The 22,587-nt window shown below is 42.5% G+C and overlaps 1 protein-coding gene across 1 annotated transcript; it reads right to left on the bottom strand.

Moving 5' to 3' along the window:
* Positions 1-6: 6 nt before the first annotated feature.
* Positions 7-21,890, bottom strand: LOC122615653. Its single transcript, XM_043790694.1, has 6 exons — positions 21,071-21,890; positions 13,598-14,234; positions 2,104-4,434; positions 1,847-2,040; positions 1,359-1,782; positions 7-837 (listed from the first exon to the last, which is right to left on the bottom strand). Exons 2-6 carry the CDS (start codon positions 13,878-13,880, stop codon positions 527-529), a joined length of 3,543 nt encoding a protein of 1,180 aa, XP_043646629.1. The 5' UTR covers positions 13,881-14,234; positions 21,071-21,890; the 3' UTR covers positions 7-526.
* Positions 21,891-22,587: the final 697 nt, after the last annotated feature.

Here is a 22,587-nt window from a genome sequence, read left to right as displayed (position 1 = left end):
GTAATAATAATAATTATATTTCGTCTTTAATTAATTTATTTGTACAATTCTATAGCTAGATTTCAATACAATTACATAGATCCTATGCTCTGCACGCCTAAATCAACGATTTATTTTCACAACTGATGGGGTTTCAAAGTTTCTTTTTGTGCAGTCAAATCTTGGCTACATCCAGGGAAAGTAGCTCAACGCGAAGATGGGATTTTAGATACAGACTAGAAGAACTAAGTGACGAACATTAAACTAGGCATAGGTAGCGCCATTCATTAATCGTAAGGCCTAGAACGTATGTTGTTGTGTCAACAAATAAATATTTACAATGAAAGAAACTCCCGGGGTATTCGAAATGGAAAGTTAACAATAAAATACAAATAATACTGCTTGACAAGCACGTCGCAAGGAAGGAGAATTTCGAAGGATCTACTAATAGACATATAGAGATGTGTGGGCGGTGGATGAGTTGTGGATGGAGTGGTTGAGATGCACAGTGAGTTGGATCGGGAAGGAAGGGTTGGTTCAGTCAGCGTCATATTTCGCACTCGAACTCCGAAATCCGGTGGTTGAAGTACACCACTCCGTGCTCGAGATCCTCGCTGAACCCGCTCACGTCCATGTAGTCCGAGGCCGCCGAGTCGTCGTCCACCCACTTGTGCAGTGACCTGGTGATCTCCAGTCGCGACTGGGCGAACGAGGGTCGCATGTGCGGCTCCTTGTGCCAGCAGCGGGACATCAGGTTGTAGAACTCGTGTCGGCTCTCCTTGGGCAGATCGGGCCTCAGACCCTGCGGCACCCGGCGGATGACCTCGCGTCCCGTCAACTGCGAGTACGGCGTGGAGCCTAAAATTGGGTACAAAGACATAACATTATTGATTCGTGTTCAATCTTAAGTCTATTAGCATAGAAAAAAAAACAATTAAGATTATCATTTGTACTCAACATAAACATATCAATGTGTTTTTTGGATAGTTAAGAACAACTTCTAATAAAATATGCTCATTAAAAGATCGTAAATCGATACTTTAATAAACTGCACTTCATAGAAAATATCGGGTTCTTTCAAAGAATAATGCTAACACAAAACACTAATAGCATTGCAGTTTGAATTGATGACTGATTATCTGTCCGGCTGATCAATCTGGTGTTTAATCGTCTACGTATTAAAAGCTCAATTTAAACGTTATTGCTGTCTAAATACCCCTTTTAGATATAGATATAACAACTTCAAAGGAGAAGTCGTGTTGCTGCAGAATTAATGACCCACTTAACTCTCAGGTATTGATTAAACTGAAGTTGGGTGATATAAACCCGGAGGAAATTTAGAACTGTTTCTCATCTCATACGCGGATTCAAAAACCTACCCAGAGTGGCGATCTCCCAGAGGACGATGCCAAAGGCCCAGATGTCCGTTTCGGTGGTGAACATGTGGTATTGCAGGCTCTCCGGCGCCATCCATCTGATGGGCAGAGCGTGCCGCTTGCCAATGGTGTCGTGGCCATGGCGCGACTTTTTCTCCCCGTGCGGATGATCCTTGGAGCAGTGACCTTGGCCCTGACCCTGGCCAAAGGTGTGCTGCCAGTGCTGCAGGATGTATCTGCTGCCGAAGTCGAACTTGAACTTGCTTTGATGCGCATTGTGGCGCATCAGATCATTCGCCGCATTCTTCTCCTGCTCCTTGCGCAATCGCTCGGCGTCCAGATCGATGGACATGCCAAAGTCACAGATCTTGCACATGCCATTGTGATCGAGCAGCACATTGCGAGCGGCCAGATCTCGATGAACAATCTGTGTTGGTTATGAGATAGTTAATATACTTAGGTTTAATTGTTTATATCTTTCATTGGCCTACCCTTCGCCCCGCTATGTACTCCATTCCACAGGCTATGTCCAGGGCAAATCCTGCCAGGGTTCGCGGCGATAAGGGCGCCAGACTGCGACCACCTGGCACTGAGGCTGGCAATATGTTTGTGGCACTTCTAGCTGCTCTCAGAAGGGACAGAAGGCGGCCCCTCATGGCGTACTCCATAATAAGCATGTGCGGTTCTACGGGTACATTACAAATATTTTAATAACAATCTCCAGGTATAAATTTCCATAAGTACTTACCACCTTCCACACAGGCACCCAGTAGGGTGACCACATTCTGATGTGATCCCAGCTTGCGCATGATGTTCGCCTCGTCCTTGAGACTCACCTGCGCACTGCAGGCTCTAATGGTCTTAACGGCCACAATTCTAGTGGCTCCGAAATGACCACTCAGATCGTCGGCCTCCGCCTTCCACACCTGACCAAAGTTTCCCTCGCCCAGGAGGCTCTTCAGCCTGATATTGCTGCGCTCGAACTCCTGGAACTCGCTGGCCAAGGATGTCTTGTCATCGTTGTTGCCGTATCTATTGTGGTTCGCATCCCGCTGAGACGCCTGGGACATGGGCATGGCCTGGTGGTGCTGGTGGCTCTGATGGTTCTGATGGTGCTGCATGTGCTGGTGGTGCGGGTGATCCACCTCGTCTTCATCGTCATCGACCTGGTACTTGGAGTCCACCTTCTTCACCGGACTTATGGGCTGCTGATCCGTGATGCACACATCGAATACCTCACTCTGTTTCGCCCGTCGTCGAATCACGAAATTCCGCACAAGATAGAGGATGATTGCAGCTAGTGGAATCACTCCCACCGCTACCAACACCAATGTGACCAGATTCATGCGTCGCATCTCCATATTCAGATCCCTTTCATTGGCAATCACCGTGGAACTGATGTCCGCCGGAGATGCAGATGAAGATGACTCCACAATGCCGATGTAGACTTCATTGGAAGGTGGGGTCACTGGCGGTGATGCAGTGGTTGTGGTACTCGTAGTGGTACTGGTGCTGGTGGGTCGCGGGTGTACAGTGGATCTTATGGAGGTCAGGACTGTGGTGCGCAGGATCTTTGGACTGGAATCGGTGGTGTGAGATGGTTGAGTCTGGGTGCGGGGGGTGACTCCGCAATCGGAGGTGTTGTTGCAGAATACAATCAAGTTGTTCGCATCATCGATGTTTATCTCCCGGGTTAAAGCAGGTCCCAAGGCGCGAATGAGTTCCTTGTCCTTTTCAATGATGGAGTTCGCTTTCGTTGTGGTGGGAATGGCAGTGGTTGAGGTACTGCTCGTTGTGGTGGTGCTGGGGGTGGAGCTACTCGTTGTGGTGGTTGGTGTACTTGTGGTTGATAGTGGTGCTGTGGTGGTGGTTCTTTTTGTGGTGCTGGTCACTGGTGTTGTTGTGGTTGTACTTGTACTTGTTGTTGTGCGAGGTCTCTCCGTTGTTGTGGTTGTGCTTGTCGTTGTGGTTGATTCCTCAGAGGGAAGAGCTTCCGTCTGAGCCACTGTGGTTTCCTCCTCGGCACTTAGCACGGTGATGATCAGTGGTGTTGAGGAGGACGGCGATACTTTTTGCACCAGCCTACGCACCACCGGCTTGGCCACTTCCGAATCGGTTTGCTTGAAATCCTGACTGGAATCGGCTAATCCAGCGGTGGGTCTTCCCGAACCCACGTACCTGGTTCGACTCACCGGTGGGGCAGGTGGTGCTGCAGCGGGTGGTGCAGCTGCCGCCACCAGTCCCCTTTCCCTCATATGGTACTTGTATTTGCTGCGACTTCGCTCCACGGGGGTCAATGGCCTTCGAGTGGAGGCAGTGGGTCTGGTGGAGCTGACTGGCGCAGGAGTGGTGCTAGTTGACGTTATAGTAGGGGTAGTGCTTTGAGCCACTGAAACCTCCAGCACGCGAGGATGGTCGTCATCGCCCTCGGCCGCTTTAATTGTCAAACCACCTGGACGTATGGGTGGCAATTTGGCTCCGAAGTAGACATATGGCTTCAGCTCATCTTCCTCGTCCTCAGCATCCTCCTCCATCGAGTTGGTTTTGCTTGGTATTCCCTTGCCCATCACTGGGGGCTTAGTGCCATCTGCAATGTGGTTTAGGGTGGCATTTTGCTCTTTGGCCACCACGAAGAGTCCGTGTGAGGACTCGTCGCTGAAAAGGATCTCGTTGGTATCCCGATCTCCTGCAGGAGCAGCTGCCTTCAAAGAGGCGGCACCCTTAAGCACCACCGAACTATTGCCATTGGAGGGCATGGCCATGCGGGTGAAGTTGGCACATTGCCGCATGCAACTGGCGGTGGTGCGGCGGGTAAAGTTTTTCGTGCAATTCCGGATGCACACGGATCTGGGATCACTGGGCGCCTTGGAGGTGCTCTCCACCGCCGCCGACGGGGAAATGGCACTCCGTCCAGTGGTGCCTATCCTGGTGCGGAAACCACCTCGATGCAGAGCGGTGCGACGAGCAGCCAGCACATTCATCAGCTTCCTCTCGCGATCCTGAGCCGAATTCAGTGGCGCAATCGAGGGTCGATTGGCACCCGAGGGCCTGTAAGTGGTGGGTTTATCACCAACCACATCTGTAAGCAGAGGAATGGAAAAATATTTACTTAGATTGGCTGGCATATTTTTAACGTGGCTTTACAGCTTACACGTTACAAAATAATTTATGGCTTATATAAATGCTTTGGATGCCAGAGATTTTCATCAAACGACAAACAACAATAGCAATATATTCACGAACTTTAGATTAACTTGATGTTAGCACAGGGAAATAACAATTAAATGTAAATTTCGAAAAACAACTTTTAATTATTATCTAAACTACCCTTTATCTGAAATAAGTACTTCTTGAATCTTAAACCAATAATTTTTAAAGACATAAAAGGGAACTCAAGTCACTGAAAATTCTTTCAAGCTGAACAGTAAATAAGAGAAAACCACTTTTCAATGAAGTTGCGTGCTGTGATCGACCCCGTTTCCTTATCAATTTTAATTGCAGTGTAGGCTGCCTGGCATTCTTGACGCCAGATCGTGACAAATATTGGAAAAACAAATCTCAAAATGGAAATTAAATGCGACTAAGGCAACGAGCACGAAACCCGTTTGGAATGCGAACTTTGCCTAGGGTAAGGCCGACTCAGCCACAATCATCATCGCCATCATCATCTGCGGTATTAACAGACAAACAGCATCTTTTGCCATCGGCGGCAAGATGAACATCTCGCGAAACAAGGCTGCTCTTTGGGCCATTAATCAGTTGGCCAATATGCTCCTTGCCCAACTGGTTCAGCGAATATCTACGATATTATACTGCAGTTTGCTCTAACTAGTTAATTAACTAATGGCCCCGGGAGTTTCTATGTTCTATGTGCCTCTGGCCAGGCAGCTGGTCATTAAAGCCCGAATTGGGCAATGGGCCTAAATCCATGCTGTTGCCTGTTGTTGTTTTGACCCGCGGCATCGGGCAAAACAATTACAAACGGCTGCTTGCACAATTGTTTAATTTTTGCGTTGCCAAAATGGTAAGCAAAACAATGCCAGGCCAAACGCAAACGCAAACAAACACTGCTGCTTTTCACAAACATTTAGTTCATTGGCTGGCAGTTTAGGCCAAGGTTGCATTTCAGTTTCAGCCGTCTCAAGCGCGGCCAGGCGGCTAGAACAAGTTGCAAATGCCGCTTCCACCGCCGGCTGCCGCATTTCGGCCACTTTGGCCCCCTGGCCACCTCCACTTCCACCGCCCCCGCCCCCCTATCTCGTTAGCCTAACAATTTGTCTTTGTTTTGGCCAAGTCGTTGTTCGTTTACCCGCTCTGCGTTTTCCACTCTTCGTTTGTCGCCTGTTCTGCCGGATTGTTCAACACTGTGCAACATATTTGGGCTTCTCGTCACGTCGCAGCAATGCCTTCAATGAAACGACAAGCAGCCGTCCGCTGCCATTTTGGCCACAGTCACAGACGGCTCGGATCGGATCGGATCGAATTGGCTGCGCCTATATCCGTTGGTCTATATGCTACCAAAAGGTATTATAACTGGGTGCCTGGGTTGGAGCATCACAACTGATGTTATGTAGATTACTTATCTTAGTTGAGAAATAATCAAGTGAGCAAAAATCAGTTTTTGAAAATGGCTTCTAAAATATAATTATTGTATCTAATTTCTCCCTTTTCTACCTAGGAAAGAGTATCCACATGCCATGCTGTCTCCGCCCTGCTAGACTTCTTTGTTGTATTGGGAACTCCAGGCCATAGCCTGGCCAATACCTATCGGTTGGCCTGCGCGACTTCTTGGCATTAGCTATGCTGCCGTTGCCATCGTGGCCATCGACGCCGCCGCCACTTGGCATGCGTTGTGGAATTTTAATTTGATTTTGGTCATATACACGATCTTTTCGGCTTCGACTGCGACTGCTACAGCGAGCCAAGTTGAGCGAATCGGGCCAAAACCAATGGCCAACTAACCCAAGTCGGGCATCAGAAGCAGTTCTCCCTCCCCTTTTCGAAATTTGTGTTGTATCTCCGACAATTGGCAAAGTGGGTACAGAAATTAACTGCGTAATCGGTTGGGGAATTCTAAGCTGACTGTTTACCTAACTTTCGGCAAGCTGCTTACATAATGCCCGAAAATTGTGCAGCATTTTGGCAGGTGATTAATCTTCAGCTCCGCTGAGAACAAAGCGGCCATCAAACGGATGCGGCGGCGTGACTAATGCCACCATTAGCTTCTACATTTTTGCGAAATTCGCCATCGAACTCTGGCCCCATCTTCCAGCAACAAACAAAAGCTACAATGGAGAAGACCCCGCCCGTTTCGACGGGCGATTCTGTTCGAAAAAAGCCAAGTTTATTTGGCAGCTAATGAGTCTTCGCCGCCAGCCGCACAATACCCATCAAGGCTAATTCCACTCCTCCCCGCCCAATAATTGCACAGATGCCACCCCAACCGGAGCCACAATAAATATATATGTACACTGGCAGAAAAGTAGATAAGTATCAGTATCTAAAAGTAGAAACAAAACCCAGATATATTATATATGTACTACTTTGTACAATACATGATTGTGATCAACTACCACGCCCACTACAGTATTTATCTTTATAAATATATTAATTCTAAAAACTATTTCCAGTTTTTTCTTTTCCTACAATCCCCTGTTGATTCTAGCAGTGTACAAGGTACAATTGAATTATAAAACGCCAAACTAAACCATAGATAGACAGTTGACTATGGGTTGTATATTAGCGCTTGAATGAATCGCATGTCTTGACTTTTGTTTAGAACTTTTAATTAAAAATGAATTACGGACACGAGTGGGCAGAGCGGCTGACAGACAGCTGACTTTGCAGTTTGTTATTCGTTTTTTATTCATTGCTAATTGACAAACGAACAAGTACACCGACACCCCAGAAAATAAACTTCGCAAACACACAGATACCACGATACTCAATCGCTCACGCAATGCAGTTGATCGTGCTGACAGCTGTGTTTGATTCGATTGTCTAAACTCATTTAATGGTGTCACATTCGGAATTATGAAATACCATTCAATGAGCGGAAAATTCATAATCACATATGTACGAATGAGCAACTGAGGCTATGGCACAAATGTCAATCATACGCACCGTTGCACAGGCCGCCAAAGCAAAATTACAGCCTGCCAAATTGACAAAAAATTTGGAAATTTCCGACCGATCGCAGTCATGACATACAGACCAAATACCCAAAAATAATTAGAATAATCAAGAATAATAAAGTTCTAAGCGTCAATAGGATTATGAATTAAAATTAAGGAATATAGAATTATATAAGTAACATATGTATAATTAAAATATATATTTTTTTATAATAATTAGCTACGAAATTATTCCTTAAGGTCTCTTTAAATGTGAGTTATTATTGAACTGCTGTGAAATCAGCGGAAATAGATTTTTAAGGTTTAAAAAAATCTGAATTAAGTAATTGCTTGTACAACGAAGGTTAGAATAACTTCAAAATTCAATGCAATTTAATTCGCACAGAGTATATATGGTACGTTTTTAAAAGTTATATGACGAATTATATTAGCTTAACATGATTCATTAGGAACCGATTAATATTTAGAATACTTATTTGATGATCAAATTTTTTAATATTTAATTACTTAGCCAAATATACTAAAGTGCCACTCCATATTTGTTAACGCCAACGTGTTCATCGGAAAAGACTTACACTTTCTGACCTTGACTCATCGTTTTCTGACTAATTGTATTTGTTTCCTGGCCAGCAAATGAAAGCGATTCGAACAGCAGATGCAAATTCAATCGTAAGTGCTGAAAACTTTCATCAATTCACAGAAACTTAACTTCACTTTTGCTTTCTGGCCTTTGGCCTGGTATTTGTGCCTGTATTTACACAACTTGCTGCATTCGAGACGCACACACAGAGGCACTCAAAACCGCTCACACCGATACGAAAGTCAGTTCATAAATACAATTTTTAAATGCCGCCTTGGCAGAAACAAAAAAAACTTTCTCCGCTTTCGTTGCAATTTTCTGCAGCTCTGTCTCTGTTATTTTCCCAGCTTTTTTTAGCTTCTCGCTTTCGTTTGCAGCGTGCAATATTTGCTGCACCCTATCCATCCTGTCCCACGTTCATGGCTAAAACGTGTTTGCTTATTTCGGATATTTTTTGGCTTTTCGATTTTTTGACTCACTGCGCTGCAGACATGCAAGACTTGTTTTTTTTTCGTATTTTTATTTTTAGTGGGATCGCCAATCGAAAGCATTTCTAATGTGAAATCGAAGCGTGCAACGCGAAAAAGCAGCAAATGCCACATAGCTCCTTAACCATAACGGGGAATTCCGTTTTCTCGGGGGTGTAGTCACCATTGCTGGACTTTGAAAATCCCAAACAAAAAGCTGTTTGTTAGTTGGCTTATAGGAAAACTCCAACCAACTCGTTAAATGATATTTAAGCAACAAGTTTCTTAGGGTTTACACTTAAATGAAGAAAAAACAAGAGAGAACGCTATAGTCGAGTTCCCCCGACTATCTGATACCCGTTACTCAGCTATTCAAAGTGCGAAGGAGAGTCTTCAGCACATACAGTTTTTGGCGGTTTTGTGGGCGTTAGAGTGGGCGTGGCAAAAAGTTTTTTGGCAAATCGATAGAAATTTACAAGACTAATACAAAAATGAAAAAATATCAAAACATTTTTCAAAAGTGTGGGCGTGGCAGCTTTGGGCGGTTTGTGGTCGTTAGAGAGGGCGTGGCAAAAAGATTTTTAGGCAAATCGTTAGAAATTTACAAGACTAATACAAAAATGAAAAAATATCAGAACATCTTTCAAAAGTGTGGGCGTAGCAGCTTTGGGCGGTTTGTGGGCGTTAGAGTGGGCGTGGCAACATGAATCGACAAACTTGCGCTGCGTCTATGTCCCAGGAGTCAGTATGCTTAATCTCAACTTTCTACCTTTTGTAGTTCCTGAGATCTCGACGTTCATACGGACAGATAGACGGACAGACGGACAGACGGACAGACGGACAGACGGACGGACGGACAGACGGACAGACGGACGGACAGACGGACATGGCCAGATCGACTCGGCTATTGATCCTGATCAAGAATATATATACTTTATATGGTCGGAAACGCTTCCTTCTGCCTGTTACATACTTTTCAACGAATCTAGTATACCCTTTTACTCTACGAGTAACGGGTATAAAAATAAAATCATAAAAATTCATATAAGTTTAGCTTACTCACATATAACTCACATATATGCTCCTACTCTAAAAGATTTCTTTACTTCTTTAAGTGAAAGCAGGATGTTGTAAATATACTTATTACTTTATAAATATATATTTATATACACACCAGCATGAGCAAACTTATACTTAAGCCCGCGGGACTCATAAATCCACAACGGGTCCAGTTCCAAGTTGTCCGGTTCGACATTTTGGCCAAAGAAGGAGCCATCGCGGTTAGCCAACTCTTGTGGGTGCTAAAAAGTGCAGCCAATGCAGCGAATGGCAGTCAAATGCAGGAAGTGCAGCTGCCAGCGACGACGTGAGAAAGCCAAAAGAAATGGCAAAGGTACTCGCACCGGGCCAAAACGAAGAAATGCAAGCCAAAATGCATCGCGTATATCAATGCGGAAATGGAGCTGAATGTGAAGCTGAAGTTGTCGTGAAATGCCGCTAAATGAATCGTTTTGGCGTTGCTTTGGCTATGGCTTATTGCCTTCTGCGCCTTTTCGGCCAGCTTGGCTTCCTGGTTTTGGGCTTTAACCCTTGGCTGCCCTAACTGCCTTGACAGACTGCCGACACCCAAACTGAAAAAAGCTTGGTCTGACCTTTTAATTGCGCAATTACGGCGCAGCGAGCGATTTCCACTTTAGTTTCCCATCTAAAAAGCCCCATATGTTAAATGGCCAACAATACGACCTGCAACGTTGGATAATTACGAAGTTTTGTTGTTCATGATTTGTTAGGATTTTTTTATATCGCTGTGTTTTTTTTTTGTGTACGATGGCTTCCGTTTTTTTGTTTGGCTTAGCGAATTCAGCTAAAGTTTTCAATACCCCACGTTGCTGTGCATTGAGGCGTTGCAAATGGATGGCTGTAGAGTGGGCGTGGCACATGTTCATCACTTTGTTCATCAGTCGCATCCAAGTATTTACGCAACGTGCGCTACTACGACTTTTGCACCACCCCCTATCATTAGCTTTTGGCCGCTTTCTTTTGTCCCACGGATTTTAATTAAGTCCCCGGTAAATCATCGCAGTTGCGTAACCCTTTTCCCCAAACTTTTGGGTCACCACCAGTTTTTTTATTATTAATCACGCACACGATACGAAAATAAAAAAAAAACAAAATACACAACGCACAAGAAAGCGAAAGACAAAAGCCAAGGAAATTAACAAAATTATGGACCTGAGACCTGGGAAAGGTTCAACAAACTACCACGCTGGCCACATTTTTCGCAACGAAAGCTAATGAAAAAGAAATTATAAACATTTTATATAAAAATAAGGCAAAAACACACTAAATTGAAATTCGCCGTGGCCACCGAAACACAAATTGCGCGTTTTATTTCCTTTTCCTAGCCGAACTTCGAAAAAAAAGTAACCACCAACCACAAAGTTACCAACTCCGAATGCGAATTTGGGTCTTCAAATTAAATTCAATTGAAAGGCAAAAACCATGCGAAATTAATGTAAATATCCAGGAAATAAAAAAGTAAATACTTTGCTTAACAATTTAAATCATCAGTTTTGGGCAATTGTATAACATGATTTGAATATATTTGCATGTCATTTCGCTTTAGCAATTATTATAAACAAGCAATTTAATCATTGAGTATCTTAGATTAGCCGAATCATATCAGGGGATTCACTATGGCCAATTTATGATTTAAAGACCAATAAAATTATTAGGCAATAGTTTTAATTTATCTCAAAACTAAAAACAAATTGCTGGAATACTCATACTATCACTCACTCCACATTTTCAATGATTCTTATTTTAATTCTCTGCCTTGTTGATTTTTATTCAACGTTTTCCCCGCAGAAAACCTTACATAATTTAAAATAAATATGTAAATAATTCTTGGCCTTGCCATCCGGCTCACCTGAACCCTACACTCCATCGATTAGTTCCGTGACGAAGATCTATTATAAATGAATCGATATCTGTGTGTTCGCCGTGCTGTTTACACATGTGAGCTTCGAGCCGATGGAACAATAAGCCGAGCAAATGTTTTGATTGAATATTTGTTATAACATATTGGGAGCAGAGACGGAGGTAAACTCAAAACCCGAATCAGAGCAGAGTACGTAATACGGTAGTGGGTAACGTGAAAGGGCTAAATATTTGAGCAGTTGCAGTGGCTTTTACCTCTGGCAAACAATGATTATTCCACTGCCTCTTTCTCTCCGTAGTTTTCCCATTTTTTATTCGTTCCCACATTGATGCACGCCCTCATATTGCGTATACGCCCGGGCTTAGACCGAGTTTCGAGTTTGGATCCCCAGCTGCATCTGTAGACCTGGCCCGAATGCACTTGGCTGCCTGACTGGTTGGCTGACTCTCTGACTCTGTTGACTTTTCAGATTTGCTCTTTGGGCTCCTCTTCTTCAAAACTTGAAGCTTCACTACGCCTGCTAAACGAGTGGGATTACGCAATGGACGCACATGAGGTCTCAGACCACCAAAAAAATAAAAAAAAAGAAGCAAGTAAAGGCAAAAAGAAACAGGTAAACGTAATGAGCACAAATTTTTTTAAACCGAGCCCGAGACACACCAATATTGATATTTTTGGCCAAGTATCTCGAGTGTTCAAGTGGCCAGCAAACGACACCTACTACTCGCCAGTTCAACTCCGAAAAATTGCATTTCGTAAGCGAGTGGCCAAAAGGAAAAAACCAAAAAGTAAACCCCGAAATTATGCCCATTCATCGGGCATAAATTAAGCATAATCAAAATGCATTAACATTTGCTTAGTTAGCTTTGGGCCGCAATATCGGAGTAGTCTCAGGCCAAACAAAGAGTTCATGAATAAAGATGCGGACAACATTTTTGCTTGAGTGGTTTCATTTTTTTCGCTTCGGCATCTCGGAATCTCGGAACTCTAGGCCTAACACTTTGTTCCAATAAAAAACACACTTATGTCGTCCATTGAATTCACATTTAAATGCGAAACACAATTTCCATTTCGATTTCAGACACCCACGCCGTGAAGAATTCGAGAAACCAACAAGTCCAATCTTAATTGTTTATGAAAACACTTAATTGAAATAACAATTACTGTTTACATTTATGAGTATCCGAGGGGCAGCCATGGACAAAAAAGCCGGTCTAATCAATCCACTGGCCGCCGATCACTTGCAGCCTTTTTAAAAAGTGTTTATGAAAGGCTAAAGTTATCTTCACCTCGACATTTGCCCTTGCAGAACCGTTTCATATTAGTCTTTCGACGGTTGCAACTCAATAGGGCATCAAATTTTGTGGGCCTATCTTTGCGGTGGCATCTTGATTTAATCAACTCGAGTGGAGTGCAAAGGGTCACATTTCTGGTCGGGTACCTTCTAAAATTTATTAATTACTCTGAAGTATTTACCAATATTTATTAAAGTGATTGATTATGAATGTAGATAAATTATTCAATTACGAATTCATTCAGGAAGGCAGTGGAATCAATGTAGTTTGTTTATAAATTCAATTAGGCTTTGAATTTTTTATAATCATTGTAGTTTCCCCATACTATGTGGTAAATCCTTTGAAAAACTTCAAAAATGTACATAAAAAGTTAAGAGCTCTCATTAAAACTAAAATTATATGCACAATACACTTTTTATGTGTCCAAAGCTAAGACATACAATTGAAAGCAAGCAAACGGTCCCAGAAACCAATTCCTTTCTGTCTCATAACAACATCAACGTGGTTGACAAGCACTTCTGGCTTTCAAAATGCAAAAGATTGGCCAATGCCAGAGCAAAAGTGGCCTGCAGTTAGAGCCTTCTTCGCTTCTTCGGCCACATTCGTTGGCCGGGCCAATTGTTTTTCAGCTTTTAGCCAGTTTCCACTCGAATGTTGCAGCGTCTACGGCGATTGTTGTTTCGTCTGCTGGCAGTTGGTCAATAATTGGCATAGATTTATTTTGGCTAGTTGGCAATTTTTTTGTTTTGCCCGAATGTGAGTGTGAGTGTGAGTGTAAGTGCGAGTGTGTGTTCGTATGTGTATATTACTGGCTAGAAAACTTACCCACATCGCCGGGGCTGAAAATTTCCGCTGAATTTCGGCTTTCGCCGTCGCCGGCGTTCGCATTCAACTGCAGTTGAAGTTGAAGTTGCTGCTGCTGTTGCAGTTGCACAGGCGGCTCTCTAATTGCACCATTAGTTGCATTCGTCTGCGTTTCACTCAATGTTGCCGCTGACGCTGCCGCTGCCACTACCGCCTCAGCCAACAACAATGCCACCAGCAACAGCAACAGTAACCAGCAACTGCAAAATGATTCATTGCCTCGATGGATTTTCATCAACGACATCGTAACCGAAGCATACACCAAATAACGTATACAAAAAATATAAACAAAAGTACTAAAATTATAGTTGCTGCTCTGGCTGTGCTGCTTTGGCCGATTGTTTTCTCTGCTGATTTTCTATCTGGTTTTCTATTGTTCGTTTTCACACAAAGCGACCGACACACACACACACACGCGCGGATTTTCCACTTTTCCACAATTGTTTTGTAGAATGAAGCTGCGTCTTCTGGTTGCCTACTGTGGCTCCTCTTTCTCTGCCCCAAGTGGATGTGGCTGCTGCTGTTGCGTGCAATAATTCAAGTCGTGCTGTCGACTTATCTGTGCTGCGGCTTTGGGAAATCGTACGCCTGCCTTTTGCTGCAAATGTCGGAAGAGAGATCGGAGTGCATTAGTGAAATGTTGGTGATTGGTACACAAATAGTCGGGGTAAATGCGGCGAAAATCATTGGGAGAGCAAATGCACTTTAAAGGGGGGAACTAAACTGGTTTAAGCCAAGTGTACATTGCGTTTGGGTACAATGTTTGGCCTCTTATTTAGGGCAATCTGAACAATGAAATTCATAATTGGTCAATTGGCCATTATAGTCCAGTTAAATGTTTAATTTTTTTTGTCAGAAACGGCATTATCCTATTAGCCTAGACCAATTTGGTGTAAGTAAGACATAAATTAAAGCACACAAATACCGTAGCAAACTCATTAATGAGTTTCTCAACCCTGCGCAAGCCAATAAGGTATCAAATTTGTTGCCCCTGTCAAATGCGGCATTCAAGCCATAAGTTTGGCAGTCCAGAAGCAGCTTAACCAACAAGTTATGACACTTAGGACACTGGGCCGCTCTAAGGTCCCTCCCCACAGCGTAGCCGCCATAAAGTCGTAAAAAATATGCTATGTGCTATGTGTATGCCACTGACTTGGCCATCGCATGGGCAAACATCAATTATAATTCGCGGTAAGTAAGAGTGATAACTGAGGTCGCCGAGCTCAGCTCGGGCTGATCGGCTCACCGATCAGCGCCACCGCCTGCGGTTCAATAAAAATCCCAATGCCCAATTCCCAATGCCCAAAGCTAAAGCCGAAGCCAAAGCCGAAGCCACATCACGCATACGCCCTGTTGTACGCGGGACTTGTCAGTTTCGTTAGCCATTAAACCATAAGCAACTATGAATTTTTATGGCAATGTGTGTCATTGCCTGGCGAGGAATCAATTAAAAATGTGTTCGAGAGGCCTTTTTGGCGAGGCTTGCGCAAAATTACGTTGACAATTTCACTCGATTTGGTATGCGGCATAAACTGCCATTCAACTCCAGCGAATACAAGAAGCCTTCATGCCTGGGTGCGGCATTGCTTTGCGTAATTTTTGGCTTTAAAAAAAAAGAAGCTCAAGACTTTAAGGGCCGGATGATGAGTCCACATTTTGACCCTCACTTAAGTTTTTATTCTTTGTTATGCTGATGAATTATATTGTGGCCAACGAGACAAAGCTACACATAGCATTTCTATTTTTGAAAAACCTTTCTAGTAGACGGCCAAAGCAGATGGGCGAAAGTTCAACGCTCGTTGGCCAACAAGAAATAACCATAAGCTTCTTTCTTGGCCATCGGCAGTTCCCATGATTAATTGAGCCAAGCAGGATGTCATATAAGAAAAGCCGAAAAGAAAGAGATTTGCATGATGATCATGGTGTTGAGCACAAAGAACAGACCCATGATAGCCTTTTTTCGAAATTATATGTTTTTAGTAATTTGGCCATAATTCGAAAAAGATTTTTTGTACCTGCCGCAAAGCTCTGCTCATTAAGTTCGCTCCCAGTTTAATTATAAGAAATGCCATTGACTCGCTCGTTCGCGCTGGTTTTTATATGATTATATATTTTTTTGTTAATTTGTTATAACATCAGCGTTCTAAACTTAACTGCCAAAGCGCGCAATAAGTTTACAAAGAAGTGAGATAACGACATGAAGGTGTTTAGACCTAAAGATGCTCATTAATAAAAACACTACATTAATGTTAACGTGCTTTGTCTGTTTTTTTAAATTTGTTGTCTCCCAGAATGTAAAATCTTGTTACGTGGCAATCTTTGAAAACATTTATTAAAAAACCAGTAATACCCATTCCTACCCATTTCTTGCTCATACGTGTACCCTCATTTCTAATTGCCAAAAAATCAGCTTAGAATCATATTTTGTATTTGTCATGTTGGCTCTCAAATTCAATCAACGTCTCCACAATGAGAGGAAATATTTTCTGGAGTGGCTTACAATTGGATGAGTTTTGAAGTGTTTCTTGGGTTGTTTGTTTGATTCCTTCGATGATTGATAAAGTGCGCAGTCGCGAAATCAAAGGGGATTTGATCTAAGCGTGCGAAAGAATTTCTGGTCGGTATAGAATAGATACAAAGATAGAATTCCCCATCTCAGAAAACGCCCACACAAGCGATCGTGCGATGCTGCGGCTGTGTTTTTAGCCATTTTTCTATAGTATTGCGGCGAACAATGGGTTAAACTTGGCCACAGCTGATTAAACATGCAAATTGGCGTTGGGAAATCGTGGACGAGCAAAGACACGACACGGCCAGTTAAAAATGTTTATCAATCCGCCGATTTTATCAGCCAGGAGCGATCTGCGGATCGCATAAACAACTCGTAAAACAAAACATCGCGGGCAAAGTAAATGCAAATTTGATTGCCAGTTTCTGTTGCAATCACTCAACTCGAGTGCAACCGAAGAGGAGCTTAGCAATCGCTTAGATGGATAACTTCTTAAGCTCGTGGAAGCACGGAAATGGGTTTAAAAATAATATAGTGTTTTATCTCAAGCCTTTTATTCTATTACCAAAATTTTTTTTTATTTCCTAAGAATTACGTAGCAAGGTCTTTCCCACAATAATTGTTCAATATGCTGATTAACAGGCGGCGCTAAGGAAGTATCAATTTATTTCTGGAATGCCGCATCTCATCCATAATTAAAGTGGTTAGTAGAATAATTGAAAATCATATAACTGTTAGCTAATTATTTCGAGTATGTACACACTTACAAAGGTCATCTTAACCCGTTTGAAGATTAACTTGTTAGAAAGTACATCTATCAACTAACGTTCAAAATATTAAGAAATTAAGTCGAGTACTGGATATTCACATCGAGAATTCTTAGGAAAAATATAGAAATTAAGCTCATGAACTCATTAAAAATTAGACGCAAATTGGCTTAGTCTCGCTGAACATTTCGAGTATTTTGTCAACCATGAAGGTGAAGTCGTCTTCAAAAGTTTTTAAATTCCAAGCCACGCATGACAAAATCGACACCAGATGTCGTCAACTTCCTTTTGTGGGGGTAATGAAATAATTATGTAGAATAAATATTAAGTAACTAAAGCTTTTGGCGCTGTCTACATGCTGTTTGTATAACTACCGACAAATTTAATAATACAAATAATGCATAATTTTGTTATACTCGTACACTGGCACAGCATTCAGTTCCGAGTTTTAATCCGAACTCGAGTCTGATTTCGATTTTGAGGCTGAGTCCGAGCGTGCAATAGAATAATTAACCCTGAACCCAGTAATATACTTATGGCTCTGCGAACTCACGTACGTAAGAATGCCCCATTGTTGTTGGCCCACTCACTATAATCATTTGCCACACGGATTTTTACACGTCTGGTTCTCGGAACCGGGCAGAATCTAGAAATCCCTGCTATGTGCCAAAGTGCGCAAATATTTGTCAGCTATTTTCGGCGTTTTTTAACGATACCTCACAGCTCAGCTCGTTCGCATTGAGTGAGATTGGCTAATACATTCGGTAAACTTCAAGCAGTGGCCTCCCACTTGGAGCATTTCATCGAAATATTTGCTTGAATCGTTTTTCCCCAAGGGTGCACATTTGGATGATTGGTAACATTCAATCCGCTTCTCCGTTTGTGCAAGACATTTTAAAAAGCGCTGAAAACTAATGGGCTGCACTTAAAATCGCGTTAGGTGGGGGCAACCAACGGATAGTCGTATACCTCTATATACAGAGCGATTTGATTGAAAATGACAGTTAACGTGCCGACGCAGTCATTAAAGCAAATTTGGAGTTTGCGGTCAGGCAATGTAGAGTGTACGGATCGGATCCGATGGGATCGGATCGGGGGATATAGCTTTGGAATGGGGATGGCGATGGGAGACTTGCGTGTGTGGTTATGCAAAGGCTAAGGAAAGCGCAAGTGGCAGCCGATGGCTATGGAAAGTGTGTGTGATCAGCTGAAAACGGCGCTTTTGAGACAATTGGTGTTCGGGTTAGATAATCCGTCTATGGCACACTAACCGCTATAAATGTTCGGGAGCAGCGGTTTCCAAATTGTAGGGTAACTATGCATTTGTAAGAGCGCATTGATGTTTGTATCTAGCCAAAATTTAGGGACCTTGCCCACCATTCACCTGGGTTTTGGTTCTTTAATATCATATATATGTTACTGTATTGTGTTATTTCATGACCATTAAATTAAGTACCATCTCATTTCAAGTGGGATCAAGTGGAACAGGGAGTGTTTGGCTGCACTTCCCACAAAGAATACAGTCTGCCCCCTACTAAATGGCAATTTACTTATTCTTTTGTCAAGCTCAAGGCTTTCATTCGACTCTATTTGCCTTATATTGTGCACTTTTAAGGTGCCGCCTTTGGAGACGCGTGGGCGGCTTGGAGTTAACTCAATAGAGCTTGTAATGCAAGCTAATGGAGATGGCAGATGGAAGAGATCGGGGGAACTGATACAGTGACCGATTTTGCTTGGAATTTCTAGACGCGCCCATGAGTCATCGAGTAGGAGTCTGGGCGGCGCGCAATTTGCAAAAGTGACCGAACCTAATGCAAAAATGCCCATAAAATTGTTTACGGCCATAGACGGAAAAGTGCCCTGCATTTACTAATTAGAGCAAAGTGCTTGGGCTGTTACCTAGAATAGAAGCGTCTGGAATTGTACCTGAGCACAAACAGTGAGCACTCGGAATACTGCACCTATGGAGTTGAATATTCCCAAAAACTGTGAAGTAATATATTTGATTTCCAAATGCCATTAAGCTTATCTTGGTGTTATAAGAACGTAATCTTATATTCCAAATATATATATATTCCCTTAAATTTTAAAGCTTTCTATACCCTGGTTTAGTAAGCCATTCCCCATATACATAGCTACCACTTCGCATACCGCTGACTGTGGTGAGTCATTAGCAGCTCTGCCGGCAGTTACAAAAGGCAAACAAACAGAAACCGAAAATCACTGCACCACTGTTGCATAACGAAGACCCACAAGTGGCGACTAACTAGCAGCTTAATGCTCCATTGGCGGCACATTAGCGGCTCCGTTAGCATCCATTTCAAATGCATTTAGCTGGCGATGCACCGCTGCCACGTCCGGTTACCAACTGGGTTCGATCTTCGATCCGCTTTGCCCCTTACCGCATACCCTGTACCGCCTTCACCGCCTCACAGTTTACCGGTTGGCAGTTGTCAGCACAGACAGTCCGCTCGGTGGCTTCTCTAGTAACCATCATTCGGTACGGATTGCCACCGTATTATGGTTATGGTTATGGTCAACTCTGCGGCCGGACAAACAACTTTTCAATTTGCCCTCGAGCAAAATGTTCACACAGTTTCGAGTTGGCCATTTGTGTTTGTCTCGCGTTTACACGATTGGTGATAAGTTTATTTTTAAATGTTAAACAAGCTGCCAACAATGCGGCGGCCAAAGTTCTACTTGTAGACTCCCTTGGGACAAGCAATATGTATTGAGCACTTGGGGGCGTGGTACCTCGGGCCAACTCCCCCGATCTCTGGCGATCCCAGCTAATGAGCTCGACCCCTGGCCTTTTTTAATCCCCACATTAGCCACGCTCCACTTACTGCAACTCGCGGTGGCAGTTGGCAAATTAGAACGGCAAGGTGATTCCGTTTTGCCCCTGCAGATTGCCGGAGGTCAGCAGGAAAATATGGAAAAATGCAGGGGGGACATTAATAAATACCCATATGTATATATATTGGCTGCAGCAAAACAAAAAACAGAACCAGCAAAATGCGAGATTAAACCTGTTTCGCGACAAGTGCGCCATGGTCCGCGACTGTCCACGTCCATTACAGTTAGAGACATGGCCACTAAATGCAGTCGCGGCCTGAAAATACAGTGGGTGATGCTTATACATTGGTCGGAAAATCCCCAGGGCATTAAAAAATAAATTAAAATCTTTAACAAAAAATAACGACAAAAGGAGAATGAAAACATTGGCCTCAGCTGTCAACATTATCTATATTCTTTATTAGTTCTTGGTGAGCACTAAGTTTTTGTTCTATGAATAACATGAAATAAATCTAACTATTTTATTGACCTGAAAATATTTTTTTCAAGCCTACATTGTATTTAAGAAAACAATTTAAACAGCTTAATAGTCTCTGAAAGTCTAGGTCTTAAATGATTTTTTAATCTTGGTCATTAAGTCAAATGTTTTGAGTTATCTTGGGAACAATTTGCATTGTACGTAACTTCCTCGTTTTCTCAAAATAAAAATCCCCAAAAATCCAATAGTAAATTAATTTTGAAAAATATTATAAAGTTGGGAAAATACTTTATTCTCATAAATGAAACTAGAGAAGCTACTTTCAAAGAATTAATCGCTAGAAAGTTATATTACTGGAATCTAAAAAGCGTGTAGAATAACCGTTTTGCTCGGCACCAGCTCTACAAAAAATCTAGAAAAATCCCAAACCTTGACTAATATTCGCCTCTCTGTGCCGTTTAATTCTTGGAAATTCTGAAACCGATTAATTGGCTTTTCATCCCACCGTAGCCAGTGCAGTGCTGGTGCTGTAACAGTTGCTTTTGTTTGGAACCTTTTTTGTGGGCCCGGTTGCGGTCTGTTTTTGCTGGAGTTTCTTTTTTTTTTTTGGTTAAGTTTTATGTTTTTTCGAATTGCTCATTGATGTCTGTTTGCTTTTGGCTTTAGTTTCGGCTGTGGCACCGTTACACGCTGCCAGGCTGATTTTGCACTCTCCCGTTTTAAAGTTCAAAGGTGTCGTTGTACGGTGTTTGTACTATGATTTTGTGTCGTGAGAACCGAATTGCTAAGACAGTTTGCACCATGCAGATGGTCAGCTCTTAAGGTACGGATTTAGAGTGATTGCTGAGGGGATTTTGGGGGTTTTTGGGGGTTTTTTTACTTACTTTAGCTGCCATTGGTGGAGGCGATACGCTGGTGCTCAGGTGCAAACGCATCTGGCAGATAGACTCATTTGTAGAGCTTTTCGGTGGGAGCGGGATGGCTATACTTCCCAAAATTTAAAGCGGAAGATACCGTAGATACTTTGTCATAAACTTCACTTATTGAGCTACAGATGCGTATCTTTCGGATTTCAGCAATGACAATGCACGGTTGCAATTAATTTCGCTTCAGACCAAATGATAATAAAAACATTTCGCATTTCATTTCGGCTCGTTTTGCTTCATTTCGATTCATTCATTTATTTATGCATTTGACCCGCTTTGTGTGGCTTTGACAACAACAAATTGTGAAAACAACAAGCGAAACGAGTTGCAACAATATATTTTGTACAACAATAACGAAAAAAACACACGGCAGGTTGGCTTATTTACTGGGAATTTTGCCCGCCGTTGGATTCTACGCAAAAAAACTTGTTGCCCGTCGTCTGGTTGTTTTGTTTATGATTTTCATTCTGCACTTGTCAACTTTTTAGTATTCTCTGAACACACGCACAATATCGACAAAACACACAGATGCACAGCTTTTTTTTTTGGTTAATACTCGTATTTTTATGAATTTCGTGCGTTTCTTCTGCTTTTCGGATTTTCGGTTTCGTTTCAGCACCCACAACGATTTTTTTTCTTTTTTTTTTTAGTTTGGCAAGCAGCGTGGAGTAGTTTCTCTATCTGCCTCTCGCTCGCTCTCGTTAGGAGGCGGGGGGTGGTGGGCGTGGGGCGGTGAATCGCATGCGCGCGTATCGCGTATTCGAACTGTTGGCCTCAAGTTGCGCGAATCAACTGAGCGAAGGTGCGCGCTCGGATGAGCGAAGCTCCAAAGCGGAGCTTAAAGCGAAAGCCGAGCTTTTGCAGGTGAGCGAGACAGGTGCTCATCTAGCTTTTCACCACAGCGCCCTCTGTCGGAGTTTTAAGGAACCTAAAGCGGACACCGAACCGTTGGAAATTTAAATGGATTATTTAGGAAAGGTGATCGTCAAATAATTTAAAGTTTAAAACTAACATGGGTAGAAATATAAATAGTTATTATGAAATACATTTAAAGTTAAGGACTATGTTCTTTTCAATAAAATGCATTTTCATATTATCACACTAAACGTTGTCTTCAACTAGTATGGTTATTTTAGAAATAAATATACTTGTACCTTTAAAATTGGTACGTGATTAACATTTTCTTTTCCATTAAGCTTGTTTTTGCTGTTAATCACTACTTAAAGTATTCCCTTTTACTTTTCACATCATTATATTTGCAGAAACCTGTTGACCTCAGGGTGTAAAATAAGTAACATACACCCAATTAAAATGTATTTTGGAAGATGCCAGTTAACCTACAGATCGTGTATTTATGTAATTAATTAAAGCAATAAGTTAAGTACTGGAAAAAAATGTTTATGCCTTTACCAAAAAAACAAGAATGGGACTGTCGTAAGCTGTTTCCATTACTAGTTAAGTTTGTAGTTAAAAAT

Source organism: Drosophila teissieri, chromosome 3L (assembly GCF_016746235.2).
Source record: "Drosophila teissieri strain GT53w chromosome 3L, Prin_Dtei_1.1, whole genome shotgun sequence".
Classification (NCBI taxonomy): Eukaryota; Metazoa; Arthropoda; class Insecta; order Diptera; family Drosophilidae; genus Drosophila; species Drosophila teissieri.
The sequence above is the reverse complement of the archived record's forward strand: the minus strand, read 5'-3'. Positions and strand labels throughout refer to the sequence as shown.